Here is a 16,660-nt window from a genome sequence, read left to right as displayed (position 1 = left end):
TTAAAGGTATGCATTGCTGTATTTTCCCTGAGTGATTCTACACTGTCTTTCCCCAACTCTTCTCATGTAAGCAGCCTCAAATATATTTCTAATTTCTAACTTTTAAGAAGTAAATTTTAACTGTAACATATTATTCTCAAAGTTATTTTCAAAACTTTAGTGAGCTGCCTAGATATATAACAACAGTTTACAGAAGGCAACAAATAAGAATGGTTGGAATTATTCAAATTACCCTCTTAAAAATATAGGCAAATGCCACTTCCATATATTAACTATCTGTTAAGACCTAAATATTCTTTGAATAGACTCGGTCATTAAAACTGCAGCCATGAGATGAATCCAGACAGCTTAAATCCATACTCTATAAAAGCATTATATTTCTATACTCCTACTTAAAGTTCAGTTATTTGAGGGGACTAACCCTTTAGTAAAATGATTATCACAGAAATCACCAAACACAATCTCTGTAGGAAATGTTCATACTGATAATACTAAATGTCTCAAGACATATAAATGAACATAGAAATTTTTATCCAATCTTCTAAGATGACAGTTCAAATTTGGATCAGGAACATGATGTTTTTTAGTGTTTATTATATGATTGTATTGAATGAACCTTATACTTCCAAATATATACAAAGTACTTAAAAGGCAATCAATGGTCTGATACATATATTAGATTATATATATATAGACCATACATAGAGAGACCATATGTATATAAGATTCATGTGTATATGTATACATATACATGTATATGTATGCATGTATATACATACACTTTGGTTCCTTGCTTTAATCCTTTTAAATCAGGTGGCAGCATACTTTTGGAAAAAGACTTCTATGGCACTGCTGTATTTTGGCTAATTTTGTTCTCCACCTGAGAAGGGCATATGTTCATTTGTTTTCCCACTGCATGCACGCTGATGGTGCAAATAATAGCGCAAGTGTAGAATCACAGCCAACTCTTTGAGTGAGATACATTGAAAAGCAGATTAACTCTACAAACACACCGCCCTCTTCATTTATCTTTGTCTTAAAAAAAAAAAGGCAATCCAGAGAACAGAGCAATCAACTTTGGTATCATGACTCACAACACAGTGCTTTCTGTAGTCTCCGGATTTTGATGGCTGTCCGGTAGGCAGAGAACCGTACATTGTTCAGGTCAGCTGCAAGGAAAAAGGGACACATCCCAAAGCATGCTTAGTGTACTTATGTTGACTGGCAAGAAGGGATTTGTTTACTTCAGATATCTACTCACATTAAACAGTCTTCTCCTAAAATCCACCTTTTGTATTCAGGAACATCATTAAACGTTCATTAGCACCACAGTGAGATATAATCCAAGGCAGTGACACACCAAAAGTTCCAAGAAAGGAAGAGGAAGAGAATGAGGACGAGGACGACACCTGGCCTGTGCACTGTCAATGGTTTAGTAAAGACATGGCATTGTGGAGGGCCCTCGCTCTGTGCAGCCAGAGGGGCTTTCCTCCAGGGCACCCTCCCCAAGGACAAGTGGTTCTCAGTCACCAGGCTGTGCATCTGACTCCCCAGAAAGTTTCTGCTCTATTTGCTTCCTCTGCCCTTTCGTAGATCTGGTCAAAATTATCCTATAGTCAATATTTAAACCTTTGGGAATAATAGATACTGTAATTTTTTTCTCTGTCCCCTAAAGACAGACTAGCAGCGTTAGAGACTGGTGGAGTTAGAAGAGAACTCGGAAATCATCAAAATTTGACCTCTCCTTTTGCAAACCAGCGGCTTTTTTCTCGCCTGCTCAACCTTTCAAGCCACCCTCACTCACTCAAATGCAAGTTCACAAGGGAGGTTGATATTTAGAGAGATAAAATGGGGTGCTCCCCACTGCTGAAATGGGAGTGGACGGGAGAGCCTTGGGGTGCTGCTACTCCATCTGCAGCAGCACCTTTGCTCCAAAAAGAAAATTCTTTCAAAATGACTGGACCAACCAAGGAAGCAGTGTGTGTGTGTGTGTGTGTGTGTAATGTAATCAAAGTCATATTCTCCTGGAAATCTACAGGATCGGAATTCTCATCTCATGAGTTTTCTTGCATTTTACAATAAAATAAATTTAGCTCTTCATCTCTTCTAAGAATAAATGAAATTAAGCTAGCTAACTTAATAAGATTTATTAAATAAAGAGTGAGCTAAAAGCAGGTTTAAAAGCACTGGATTAGAGATTGCTGTATTATAATTGTTTTAGTTTTTTTTTTATTTTCCACACAAAATTGGAAAGTAAGAGACCCCATATTAGGCACATAAACCTCTAATTACACCCCTCCTTTTAAAATCATGCTTCGTTTGGATCACACTATTTCAAACCTTACATCCTTTTAAGAAGAAATGTAAAATCTGTTTACTTCACTGTCCTTAGAAATTCAACTGCTTTTACCTGTCATTGTCATGATCCTTTAAATACAACATGTCACATGAACAAAAAAGCTGATGATTAGTTTTCATTTAAAAACATACCTTTTCCATTTAAATTAATTCATTACTATTACATACAACAGTACTCACCAAGGGATTGAAAGAGTTCAGTCATTTTAGGATGATCCCAACAGGTCGTCTGTGTTTGGTGGCTGGGGGAAAAGTTAATAAATTTAAGTAAAAAAACATGTACAATAATATATGCCACACAGAAAATACACAAAGAGAACTTTTGTTAATAAATTTAAAAATATGTGCAAAATTATTTCCATGATGGATCACTCAGAAACCTTGTGCCCAATCATTACTTAACATTTGAAATAATAACACATTTTTATTTGAGCAATTATATTGCAAAATTATAGATGAAAATTTTTTATCTATTTCAAAAAGAAATCACAACTCAAATTAAAACCTAGTTGTAAAGTGTGAATGTCAGGGACCCCAGGGTATCATGTTTGATAAAGCCAGATCAACACAGGCTCCAGAATGACTCCACTTGTGTTAGATGGATGGAGATTCTCATCCAGAACAAATCCTCCAAGAGCAAAAGTGCTGTGAAAGTGGTTAACTTTAAAAGTCCTAATCAAATTTCTGAAGAATAGAGAAATGAAGAGTTTGACTCTGAATAACATCACCTCACCATCTACTGAGTCTCCCTTCTTCCTCAACCTGAGTGTCCCCTTTCTCTTTTCCTTTGTGGGGACCCACTCAGAACCCTGGAATTGGCATAAGAATTATTTTAAGCTAAAAACATCTGAGATTCCACAGATGTAGAAAGACGCCTTCTCAGAACTTTCTTTTTTGGACTAAAAGCAGCAACTCCTGGGAAAGGGGGCTACCATAAATCCCCTCTTTGGCGGGGAGTTTCTTGGCCATAAAGAAAACAGAAAAAACATTTGCACCTGCACAAACCTTATCACCAACTTTCTCATCTCATGTTTGTTTTCCTAAAAAAAAATAGTCTTCCTAAAAACACCTACTGGTTTTCCCCATAGGAACATTTCTCCACAGCCCTTTCCCCTGCTGAGTTGGATATATGAGTCCTAAGTTCAAATTCTAACCACCCCTTTGAGTCACTCATCTCTGAGCACTCCTTCATGCATGTGCACTGTACATAAATTAACCCTTTCTTTTCCATCGCTAATGTGTGTTCTGCCAGTTTGATTGCCAGGCCCTCAGAAACTGAACCTATGAAGGCAGAGCAAAAGTTGCTTTCTTCTCTGACACACTCTTCTCATTTGAGTTCATGACCCTACCTCAACCTCCCTCATTTAACCAGTATATTGGGTTTTTGAAAAATATATAGATATTAGTCCTGGGGATTGAGCACCAGCCTGAAAACCAAAGGGTTATCAGTTTGATTCCCAGTCAGGGCACATGCCTGGGTTGCAGGCCATGTTCCCATTGGAGCCACACAAGAGGCAACCACACATTGATGTTTCTTTCCCTTTTTTGCTCCCTCCCTTCCCCTCTCCCTATAAACAAACAAATAAACAATATAGATATTAAACACCTTTCTTCTCATGAACTTTATTCTTTACTTGACAAGCAAGGTTTACATTTTCTCTTATTCTATAGATTTCAAAACTAGCTCAAAGAATTAGAAGTCTTTGGGGGAATAAGATGGTAAAACAGATCAGTGTAATACTGACATTAGGTTCTTTCTGTGTAAGTGTGTGTGTGTGTGTGTGTGTGTGTGTGTGTGTGAGTTTACCAGCTCTTAACATGAATGGGTCAATGGTCTTATATTTTAAAAGTTTACTGTCCCTTATCTGGGTCAGAATAGAGTAAGAACATTTTATAGGTCTCAAAGGACTTCTTGGATGACGCTCATTTCTTATAAAACTGTTTAGTAAGCTAAGTGAAATGGCACAGTACACAGAGAGGAATATTAAAATATTCATAGACTCAAATTCAAGAGCAAACATCAAGATGGGGGTATGTCACTGGAAAAATGATGTAATCACAGTCAGGTACATACATGTAACAGAACCCCCAAATAACATGATTTACTTTGAAAAATATTAGCTTCGCAATTGACTATGTAAAATATCCTGGAAATTCCAAAATCTCAAACAAGGTAACACACCTACAATGTGAAGATCTGTCTCAGTAAGAGTTGGACAGTTGTCTGACTCCCTTACCTGGTTTTTGACACTAATGCAGAGGCAAGTATTTCTATTTAGTGTTCTGCTATTTAATACCAAGAAAACCATTCTACCCATCTACTATCTGAATTACTCCAAAGACCATGAAGAAGTACTGAAGTTGTTTTGTTACCGGTGGGCAGTCAGCTGGAGCCCAGAAGCCCCCCTCACGGGCTGAGATGGGCAGCAGGGGAGGTTATTACACTAAACATGCAAAAAGTCCTTACCCCTCCCCTCCAACCCCACGACTGGGGGTGGGACCAGGAGAAGGAAGGCACATGTGCCATAGAAGTAAAAATGGCAGCAGGGAGGCAGCAGACCAAAGAGGCCTGTTGGTCTAACCTCGGGAAAGAACAATTTCATTGGGAGGTGCTCGCAAAAGTATGGGACGTTGATTGGTCATTTTTGAGAAAGCTAGTTCACCCCACACCCAAGCTAATATAAAGCCAGGGAGAACAAAGACGGCTCTCTTTCTTGCTTGAGGTTCCTGATTTGCACTTGGACAGTGTACTCCCCTGTTCTTTTCATGGGCCATATGGCCCAAACAGCCACGTGGCCATGGCTTCCAGGAGGAAGCCTCTCTTGCTTTCTGCCCACATGGTGATGCATTTGCTGGTGCATTCACACACTCTGTCTTGGGAGCATGCGGCCTTGTAGCTCTAGCAGCTGCATGGCCTGTGGCTTCCCAGTGGCCACAAAAAGCTAAGCTACCCAAACAACTGCTTAGCAGCCACCTGCAGGATCCAATGGACTGCATCTTAAATTGGAACAGGAACTCTGGACAATGGTTTTTGATTAGGTCTTGCTGGGGACTGCTGGACTCCACGGTTTTGTGTAGAAAATGAGCATTGAGATGGGAGTCCACCATTCTCCCAGATTGTGTAGCATCTGAATAAAACCTCTCTTTTTTCACCAGCAACTGCCTCATGAGTTTGGCTTTTGTGACAGCAGGCAGACAAATTGTCCTTTTTCGTTTGTTAACAGTTTCATCTAAAATTCTTACTACCGATAGTGCAGCCCAGAGCTTGATAAAAATGCAGCATCTCCGACTCCGACTCCTACTGCGCTGGAATCCTCGTCTTAACAAAATCCCAGGGGATTAATATGCACATTTAAGTTTGAGAAGCACTGACCTGAAAAGCTCCTAATGCATGACTGAAAGTGAAAGATTAAAACAAAAATAAAGTTAATCTCTAAACTGCACTAATGAAACAACTTCTTCCCTGTCATCAACGAGAATAAAAGAAGGATTTGCTGGAAATTTAGTATAAACCAAGCGATTTCATCATGGGCTCCCCGTTTACCAGTATGCACCTGATTTCTTGTCTCTTCTTTTGATGAGTTTCAAGCCCCATGGACTACTTTCTAGAGACAGACAACCCGGTCTAGAAGACCAAACGAAACCTCAAGAATCAAACAACGCTATGAGCAATGCAGAGCCAAGCTTTACACTTAAACAACAAACATAAATAATTACACTTTTTCTAGAGTCACAAGCATCGTGTTTGGCCAACAACCCCTACGGAACCATGAGAAGCAAGTGCCCTGGTGCAGTCAGGCAGTGGACTGCGAATTCAGTGAGTGCACGGCTTGCTAAGAGCTCCTTTTAGTGAAACCACTAGTGGGAGCTGAGGGAACACACACATTTGGCAAACAGATGGAGGGAGAGAAAACGCAGCCCCCTTTGTGAATTCAATAGCAGTTGATTCATTAGGCAGAACTGCCAACACTGAAAATAAACACAGCCTCTGGTTACGAATGTGTAGCTGCAGCTTACCAAACAGCAGTTTAAAAAAAAAGTAGTAGATGCATTTGGCTGATGGATTCTCTCTCATTCTCTGTCTCTGTCTCTCTCTCTCTAAGTGTGTGTGCGGGTGCAATATTAAAGCCAAATCCACACTCCACCCAAAAGCTCGCCGTATTCAAACAGCTGCGGATTGCTCAACTCATCCAGCCAAAATGCTGCCAGTCCTCCCTAAGCAGGGGACCAAAACAGAAGTAGCATGCCCCTCCCAGGCTCCCCACCTTAAATACAGCAGGTTAAATTCTGGCCATTCTCAAAAGGCAAAAGAGGAGTGGGGCTTAATATTATAAAGTCTGATAAACAATAAAATAAAATTTTAATTGTCTTATAAAAGCCCTCTTTTTAAGAGGGGCCAGACACAGAAAGCTGTTCAAGAATAAAGCAAAAATTTAAAACCTAACAAAGCAGCAATTAGCAGCTGAGTCCAAAATCATAGGAAGCAACGATAGTGAGAATCTGTGACATTAACCAGGGTGCCCGGCCACGCCAGTCTTGCTTGTGTAGAGAAAATTGTGAAGGCTTTTGATATGAACAAAAAAATCGTCAGTGTCCTGTGACATTTAAATTGTTTTTGAGCTATTTTAAACTCAAACAATGAAGCAAACTGACAGTAATGCAAATTGTGTCCACTGGAATGCAATTGATTACCGTCCTGTGGATATTGACTACTTTGTCAGCTTTGCATCTATCTGTCAATTCATTTTAGCAGCCCCTGACTCTAAAGATGCACTACTCAGTATCCTCCTTGGAATCTGTTATAACTTCTTCCCTTTTTCCTTATTAATTAGTGGGTTAAATGAAAGCTTTGACATATGTTCTTTTTATATTTATACGAGTCAAGATTTTATCTATTTTCATTGTATTTTCTTTTTTTAAATTAGACAAAAAGCTATACTTGAAAAATAACTAAATAAAATTAAAAAATAAAAAAATAAAGAGGCATATATAAACCATTTTTACTATCAAAAAATTTTTTTATTTGTGAGATATCATTGACATATAACATTGTGTAAGTTAAAGGTATACAACCTGTTGGTCTGATACATTTATGTATTGCCATATGATTACCATGGTAGCATTAGCTACACCTTCATCATATCACACAATTATTATTTCTTTTTTGTGGTGAGAACACTTTAGATCTAGCAACACTGAAATATATAATCTGGTATTGTTGACTATACTTACAATGCTCTGTATTACATCTCCAATCCCTTTTTTTTTTTTTTAGAGAGATGGAAAGGGAGGGAGAAGGAGAGGGAAAGAAACATCTATGTGCAAGAGATACATCGATCAGTTGCCTCCTGCATGGCGCCGAATGGGGACCTGGCCCACAACCCAGGCATGTACCCTGACCAGGATTCCAACCGGAGACCTTTCAGTGTGCAAGCCGGCCTTCAACCCACTAAGCCACACCAGCCAGGGCTCCATTCCCTATTCTTTTTTTTTTTTTTAAAGATTTTATTTATTTATCTTTAGAGGGGAAGGGAAGGAGAGAGGGAGAGAAACATCAATGTATGGTTGCTTTTCGTGCGACCCCTGCTGGGAACTGGCCTGCAACCCTGGTATGTGCCCTGACTGGGAATCGAACCGCGATTGTCTGGTTCGCAGGCCCGGGTTCAATCCACTGAGCTACACCAGCCAGGGCTCTCCATTCCCTATTCTTAAAATTATTGTTCAACATCCGGAACAGTCCTGGCTCGTACCTGTTGTCCTCTATATAAAAGTGTCCCTTTACTGGTGTCCCAGTTGGGAAAACATATGGTCCCTGTATTAAATGGACTTAAATGGAAATCAATAAAACTAATAAGTAGTATATCATTCTACCTATTGGTTCCTAATGTATTCTGATAAGTTATACAAAGTAAAATACAAGATTATACACCAAGAAATAGAACACAAAAATGTTGTTTTACAAAACTGTCCATTATGAGACAATAAAACGAAAGCAAAGTCCAATTTTGATAGATCATAATACACCGATTTCTAGGCAAAAGACTGCTCTAAGGAAGATATTTTTGAACCCATTTGTCCCCATTACAGCAGTCCTTGCATTTTTCCATGAAACCTTAAGAGATGATGAAAAGGTATCCTGTTTGTCCCCAAACTAACACTTAGCCAAACACTTGTTACTTATCTATCCAAATGTATACCTGAAACTGGACTCTGTGAGCTTTGCCATTTAACATTCTATTCCGGTTACAATTGTAAGACATATAAACAAAAAAAATTAAAGATGAGTTCATTAAAAATGCAAATCTGGGAAAAAGCACTATATACACTGTTCCAGAATAAGACAACTTCGGAAGAAATGTATTTCTTTTTTCTGTGCACAGTGAAAGATAACGCACACTAGGTCAGGATGTGTAATATTAATCATAGTAATGGCCTATTATTCCAGTGCTCAGTTTGTGCCAGGTCATCTTCCAAACCAGCAATTTTCAACTGGCATGCCACAGTATACTGGTGTGGGGCAAGAAGTTTTAAAACATGCAACGCCAGGCTATTCAGTCAGGGGCACTGACCTCTTTTCCCTTAAACTGTCAAATAAAAATGGCAATAGTCAACACAATAGCTGTCCAATGTGAGTGAATCGAAATTGCACCAATTTTTTGTCAGATTTGTAAAAAATATAACATTTTTTAGGGTGCGCCGCAGAATTTTAGCAATTAGTTTCTGTGTGCTGTGAGATCAAAAAGGTTGACAATCACTGTCCTCTATTATTTCTATATGCAAACTTAATCTGCATAACAATTCTGTGAGATGCCAATATTACCCACATATTTCAGATGAAGAAAGGTAAAGCAGAAGACGCATAGATAACTTGCTCAAGTTCACATCATAAATAAGTACTAGAAATGGGATTTGAAACCAGATGGACCAATCATAAGCCTGAGTTCTTAATATGGAAGTATACTTGCAAAATCGAGGTTTTAAAATGTTTCTGATGAATCTGTCTAAATTTGAGACCATCATTATAATCATTACAAACAACCACATCTCCCCTTGCTTCTCTCCCACTCCTGGCAGAATCCAAGCAGGGATCAGCCCAAATACGTGCTTTCTCCACACGTGGTCAGCTGTGCATGAATACAGCTGGAGAAAATCACTTAACAGACAGACTGATTTTACTCAAAATACTTGACTTCAAACCTCCAATGTCCAAATGCTGGCAAATGTAGTACACTGCCTAATAAACTTGCTTTCCCAGGACCCAAGACAACAATTTCCTACTGCTCCTCTTTCCCCAAGCCTAAGTAAGTTTCTCTCCCTGCATTAGCATCATTTAACTTGATCTCATGCTTTATTGACAAACTAAAAGCCGTCAGATTAAAATTCCTTCATCTTCCCACCACCGAATCAATAAACATCTCTCCACCTGCCAGATGGTCTCTTTCTCTCCTCCTGTAGCTGAGAAATTATCTCCCCTCCTATCAAAGACCAACTCTTTCCACAGATTTCTGAAAAACTCCCATACTGCATTATCCACCCCTCTCTTATAACACTACTCTGTATATAAACCTTAAGGGTCTACCATCTTGAGATACATATATGTGTGTGTGCACACACATGTTCACTTGTATCTGGAATCTCCACTTGCTGCTGGCAAGCACCTCGCTCCTCTTCTTCACAAAATCCTCAATCCGGTCGTGCACATCCTCATGGCCCACTCACTGCTCAGCCCACTTCTACCTGGTTGCCAACTTCACGCCCCCCACCCAAACGCATCCTAGCAAAGTGACCAGTGAACGCCACGCTGCTAAATGGACTGGCTGCTTCTCTGTCTTCATCTCACCAGAGCTCTCTCTCCTCAGGGTGGAAAGAAATAAGGAAGAGACAATAAACTTCTTAAGTAAGTTCTACATTGTGGTAGAAGCTGAGAGGTGCTATGAAAACACAACTCGCAGAACACAAAGTTTGCACAGGCAAAAATGCAGGCTCCGCTAACAGCCTCGGCACATGCACTTTAAAAGTCCACATAGCAATCAGGCAGGAGCTCCTGAGTAGTCAAATTTGCAATCAAATGACTGAAGTATAAAGAGTGAAAACAAAATTTGACGATCTGATGTGATGCAATTCATCGGTTATATCTTCTCAAAGATTTAAGAGGTAAATCTTTATGAATCTTTCATTTTGGGATTCATAATCCCCTCAAATCTCTGTTTCACTGGAGACCAGAATATATGGAGAATTTGGCATACTTCCATCAGGAATGCATATTATTCCTCTGTGTGTGTTTGGGGGTGTGTCTGAGTTGGGGCCCCTGGCAAGGGGATGGAAGCATAGACAGGGAACTGTGTGGCGAGTAAAATTTTTAATTTTTGTTCCTCGGGTTATAGGGAACTTCACGAACTTTCACAAACACTTTCTACTGTACTCTAGGCTTTTAAAGGCAAAAAATACAAGGTTATACTTTTGGAAACATAAGTATATATCTAAGGGAAAAAACTTTTAATGCCAACATTTTAAGAACAAAAAAAACCTTGTTCAAAATCCAAATAAGATATATGCTTCTACTTGATCATTGGAATTGTAAAAGCATACATTCTTCCTTAAAAAATGCCATTAGCTTATCATAATAATGAACACACAAGGCAGGAAAACTAGATCCCAAACAATGGACAATCCCAAATCTGTTGGATCCGACTACAAACTGACCTTACAATAATTTCACTCAGCAGTAGACACAGCATGTTCAGGGCTGTACAGAAACAGAGGTGGGAGCACACCCCCAACACAACCGTCAACACTCCAGGCACTGCTGATAGAACATCTGTTACAAGACAATAAGGCTAGGCTTGTTTGTGTTTATTTTTAGGCAAATTAGTGGAATCAACGATCAGAACTGAAGTGCCCGGGTGTGCGTGGAGGGACAGGTGACACTTGTGTTCAGGGCACTGAAAGACGGTCTGGAAGAACATGAGCCCACTCAACAAACGCAGGGAGCCTCTAATCTGATACCATCTCTCCTTGGGCCCAGAACTCTCGGGAAGCTCCCCACCCCCAACTCGAGCTCTCCCCTCCCTCAGACCATCCATCAACATTGTCACAGGTCTGTGGTTTCTCTGGTCCTGGGGGTTTGACCCCAGGGTCATGTTCCCATCAGAGTTAAATTTAGCATTGTATCCTTTTAGCTTGTCTTTTAAAGCAAACTTGTATCATTTAGGCTTTTAAAAAAATTTACCACTGTATCTCTCATCTGTGTTTTAAAAGTGAAATTAATTCTATGTTTTTGTGTATGGTTGTATTGCATCTTTTACTGTATCACTTCATTTTATAAACAGTACAGAAAAAGATACTCTGTTTATTTTACAATTTAGTTAGTAATTATAATTCTGTACTTCTGCTCATTTTAATGAGTATTTTAGAAATATTATCCATACAAATCAAAGTACAGATATCACTTTTCCTCCCATAACAGCCCCTTCTCGCACCTTATGGTAGACTTTCATTGACTGTATCCCTGACCCTAAAACTCAAGCTGTACAGTGAGTCTCATCATGTTATTATAATGCAATGGAAGTGAATAACTGAGAAGATTCCCAGGCCAAAATTCCATTTTATAGTAATACCTCTGGTCCCAGTAATGTATAGATAAATGGCAGGACAGGTAATACCTTCCTAAGTAATGAACTGGGCAATGTCTTTCCAAGACGATGTCAACTTTACCTAAATTACCTCAATGAGCCAGGATAGTGGTAAATCCACCAGCAGATGCCCAATTATGGTTTGCCAGTTTCTGGCTGCTGCAGGGCAGGCTGGCGGCAGCTTAGTTTCTGGTTAGCCAGGGTCTGCTCATTTGTCTGAAGCTGCCTCTGAGCCCTGGAGGGTCAGAGATCCCCAGGGGCTTGCATTCTCTCCTAAAGCAATTTCATTCTTACCTCCTCATCAGCAGAATTGGCTCAGGGAGTTTTAAATATTTATTTTCGATAAAGATAGAGGCACAGACCATTTCTTGGAAAAACAGATTCTCTGGTACGTTCTCTTATGCTATTTCATTTATTTCTTTATCATTAAAGCTCCACTCCGGGGAAGTGACCCAAAGTGAGCCCAAAGGGCTCCAGGCAAAATCGGGAACCGAAAGGATGCCCTTCTCATCCTGGTGGAAGAGGGAGAGGAGAAGACTCCTGTAGAAAGCCTTTTGGAGAAAAGCTACATTTATCTTTCATTGCTCATTGTATCTTAGTTATGGATTTATTTTGTTCTATTTTGTTAGAATGAGTTATCTGGGACCTCGAAAGATAAAATGCCTCCCTCCCTCCCTCCCTTCCTTGTTATATCCACACCTTTGTTAGCTCTGACTTTCCTATTATTTGGGTGTCATTGCTGCCTCTTTTCCCTTCTCTTATTTAGGGAAGAATTGTTTTCCCTACATCATCTAAGTGCGTTCCATGATTCCTTTAAAGAAATAAGCATGAATTCTCCCCCTGAAACTGTAAATATATATCCAGATTAGCATACGCGGTTTATATAAATAAACGGCACAACTGTATAAAAAACAGCTACTGGTTCTTCAAGATTTCCGTTACAACTATAAATTCATCACTTTTCAGAAATTTGATGGATTGGGGCAGCAGAGGGTGCCCCTGGTGGGCAAGGAGGGTATCCAAAAGAGTTCTGCAGGGTCAGCCATAATGAATGCAAAACCGAAAAGGAAAATATAAAGAAGATGTAATAAACTGAGGAAAATCTTGAACAGATCTGCTCTTAAGGGGAAGTTAGAATAAGTCAGAAGATGTGCGGTAGCAGTGTTTGCAGATACAGATTAGTTAATGTAACTGTACTACTGAGAAATGCCAGCTTTAAAGAATGTGGTGGGTATGGTCTATAAAATCAGGGATTACTGAAGTGTTCACGTGAAAGCTGTGTGTGGGGCTGCACTTAGGATCCCATAGAGAACGGAGGCTCGCACGCCTGATTCTAGGGGGAAAACAGAGTAACAAGATGTGAACACGAAGCTGTCGGGCCAGCAGAGTAATCACCTGTCCCAAGACTAAGGCTTACTGACAGTCACGCGCTGAGGTTTAGAGAAGACACAGTGAAGAAAGAAAGAATGCCTATTTCTTTACTACACCTTACTAAATTCTTTTTTAAAGATTTACTTACTTTTAAAGAGAGAAGAAGGGAGGGAGAAAGAGAGAAAGAGAAATATCAATGTGTGGTTGCCTCTCACGCGCCCCACACTGGGGACCTGGCTTGAAACCCAGGCATGTGCCCTGACTGGGAGTCGAACCAGTGACCCTTTTGTTTGCAGGCTGGCAGTCTATCCACTGAGCCACACCCGTCAGGGCCACCTCACTAAATTCTATGAAACAGCATGACTTCCTGACAGGCTGCACATGGTATAGGGCCATCTACTCAAAAGCCAGCCTTGTTGACAGAAGGACAGAATTCTCCTGAGCATGAGAATGAGGAACAGGAATGGAGGGCCTCAGTCCGTCTCCCCGACTTGGAACTGGCAGAATGTGACGGGCAGGATGGTGGAGAATGACACCTTCCTCTCTACGGAAAAGCACCCTTGTCCTTTACCAGATCCCAGTGTAAAATCTCCTGAAACACGTGTTATCCTACAGAAACGCAGGGCAGTGCGGAGCGCTGGAGAAAGCATGGGCCTTGTCCTTGGACAGCTTCATGCTAAATGCTGGCACACAGTAGGTGTATGATAAATGACAGCGAGTCTATGCTACAGAAGAAGAAGATGTTTACTCATATTTTCCCCACTTGACTGCTCCTTCTTAAATATAATCCTTCATCCTCTCCAAACTGGTTCCTGTGACTAGAAACTTCTATTCTCTACCTCAACATGCCGGGAGCAGGAGGTAACCCTGCACAGTGCTGAAGGGTTCAGAGGCTGGAGCTGGGCCCTGGGTTTGAATACGAGCTCTTCTTCCGTTCACTGGCTCTGCGATCTCAAGAAGGCTACACATGCTGCAGATCTAAGCCTTGCCTGGAAGTGGGGGTAATGAGAGTGCCTCCCCTCCCGTGCCCCGGGCCACTGTGAGGGCCAGAGGAGAGGACCCAGGCACATGGTGCCCAATGAACACGCAAACAATCATTTATGATAATGATCATGATTATCCCCTGTCATGGCTTTTATTATTACTATCATTATTACTGTTACTATTATTATTAATTACTCTAGAACAAAAATGAAAAGCAATATGTTTTATAAGATTAATATGACATTTTAGGAAAGTTCAATCCAAAGCTTTTATTCACCATTCCCTTTGTACGTAAAACTCCCTGTGGGGTGACTTTTATTTGAGGAAATAAACACTTTGCAAAGCACAGACATATGACTAAAAATTCACAAAGAAAGATCTAGCTTTCATGGTAGGATTTTTATATTGTGGAAGCAGCCAGAGGTGTGTCAAAGTTTCTTAAACTTTGATAGAACACGGAGCTGTCAATGGACTATACTAGAGAAGGAAAATAACCAGATCAGTTCTGGAAAGTCTGCCTCAGAGTCAGCAAATGTTAAGTTAAATATGAGTTTCAACTTAAGATATTAACATAGAGGTATTTGTACTATATATACTCCTGTATTCTATCATTTTCTAGGAAACAAATCAGTTATGGTACCATTGCAGTATGCCTTAAAATAGTAATAAAGAATTACCTAGAAAGAGAGAAATGCATTAGGGAGCCATCAAAGTATGTTTTAACTAATTTGGGAAATTAAAATGTGAAATAAAAATAATTTGTCCTCCCCATTCTCCTTTTGACTTTCTTGCTATAGTCCGATATTAGAGTGTATAAAACTGCATACCTCAATACTGACAATATCTACATCTCTACCTTAAAATTATTTTCTTTTTAGTTAAATTAATACATTCTAACATACTCCAGGAAAAACTGCTTGCATGAAATTTATGCTAAATTTGTTTTTAACATTCTTCTTCTGCTTACTTGTGCAGCCTTGCAAAAAACAAGTACATATTAAAAGCCTTTTCATTCATCTTTTACTTGCTTATTAATTTATTTGGGAATTCAATTTTGTTTTCATAACAATTCTTCATCTGGAAATACTGGCTCATATAAATCTACCTCTCAAGATTGATGTTCCTTCTTTATGGGGAAATAAAGTGATGAGTTTTACAACAGAGCAAGTAATGCAAGATTCTGGTTAAACAAGATTTTTAAAAAGAAGAGAATGCATGCTATAGACATGGTCAAATTTCTGAATATTTGAAAGCCCTAAAAAGCTCTTTGACACTAACACTGTGTATGTGTGTGTGTGTACATATATTTTTAAAAAAACAATCTTTCACTACAATGTTGAAGATGCTTCAGGATGCTGCAGGTCATCATTTAAATACTGGTCATCAGTTATTTTATATGCATTGGTTAAAATGCTTCCGCCAATGAGACAGACACCAGATAAACCAGCCTTTACTCTCCCAGTCTGCTCCATAAGAGCTCAGACTGATCGAGGATACAATCCTACCAGATCGGATCAAAACTATAAAGACTCTGAATTAGAGACATTCTGACTTAACGTAATTAATTCGCAGTCACATATACCAACCTGGACATTCAGAAATGCCTTTTAATGGTAGTGCTAAAATTAAGGATGGATTTTTAAAGTGCCAAATCAAATAGATAACCACTGCAGTAGATGACCAAGGAAGAGATTTAACATTCTTTTTATCTAGTCCAAAACAAAAATCTGCCTTATTGGATCCAATTCACACTTAAAAAAAAATCAGATGATACAGGTTTCTAAGTTAATTCAGTAAGTTAATTTTAATTAATATGTATGGTGTAGGGTGAACAGGATCAGCTTGGCTCCCTCGCCCAGATGTCTGGGGAACTAAGCAGCACTCCCATAGCCTTGAGACTGGGTCCGACAAACTGCGTTCCCGTAACACTGAGTGGGCTCGCATGCGCAGAATCATGCTGTGTTGTATAATGTATCCTGGCATCCTGCTGGCTTTGTGTGCATTTAGTGTATAGGGGTAGGGCTTCCTGCTGGGGACATGGTGGCTTGCAGCATGAATGGCTCACCCATCCATGAATAAAGGCACGTCAGACACCCCCTGGCTCGGTGACTTTTCTTTCTCTGCCCAGTTCCAGGGTGAACCCGCCAGCCTTGACCGGCTGCAGGACACATGGACTTCTAGATTGTGTACAATGCGTGTACTGGTTTTGCATTGCTGCTGTAACAAATTACCACAATATAGTATCCCCATGGCCTAAAATCAAGATTGTCTGGACTGCGCTCCTCTCCACAGGCTCTGAGAGAGAACCACATCTC

The 16,660-nt window shown here is 39.8% G+C and overlaps 1 protein-coding gene across 9 annotated transcripts in view; it reads right to left on the bottom strand.

The window, feature by feature from the left end:
* The window catches only part of UTRN (utrophin), a 449,632-nt gene that overhangs the window by 71,757 nt on the left and 361,215 nt on the right, over positions 1–16,660 (bottom strand). For all 9 annotated transcript variants that reach the window (XM_037144913.2, XM_037144915.2, XM_037144914.2 and 6 more), the window contains 2 exons: positions 2,539–2,600; positions 1,095–1,169 (listed from right to left, as the gene is read on the bottom strand). In XM_037144913.2, the coding sequence (XP_037000808.2) occupies positions 1,095–1,169; positions 2,539–2,600 (137 nt within the window). The remainder of the gene's footprint in view (positions 1–1,094; positions 1,170–2,538; positions 2,601–16,660) is intronic.

This window comes from Artibeus jamaicensis, unplaced genomic scaffold, assembly GCF_021234435.1.
Source record: "Artibeus jamaicensis isolate MK-2021 breed Jamaican fruit bat unplaced genomic scaffold, CSHL_Jam_final contig_3176, whole genome shotgun sequence".
NCBI classification, from domain to species: Eukaryota; Metazoa; Chordata; class Mammalia; order Chiroptera; family Phyllostomidae; genus Artibeus; species Artibeus jamaicensis.
Note: the sequence above shows the minus strand (reverse complement) of the source record. Positions and strands in the feature narration are given on the sequence as shown.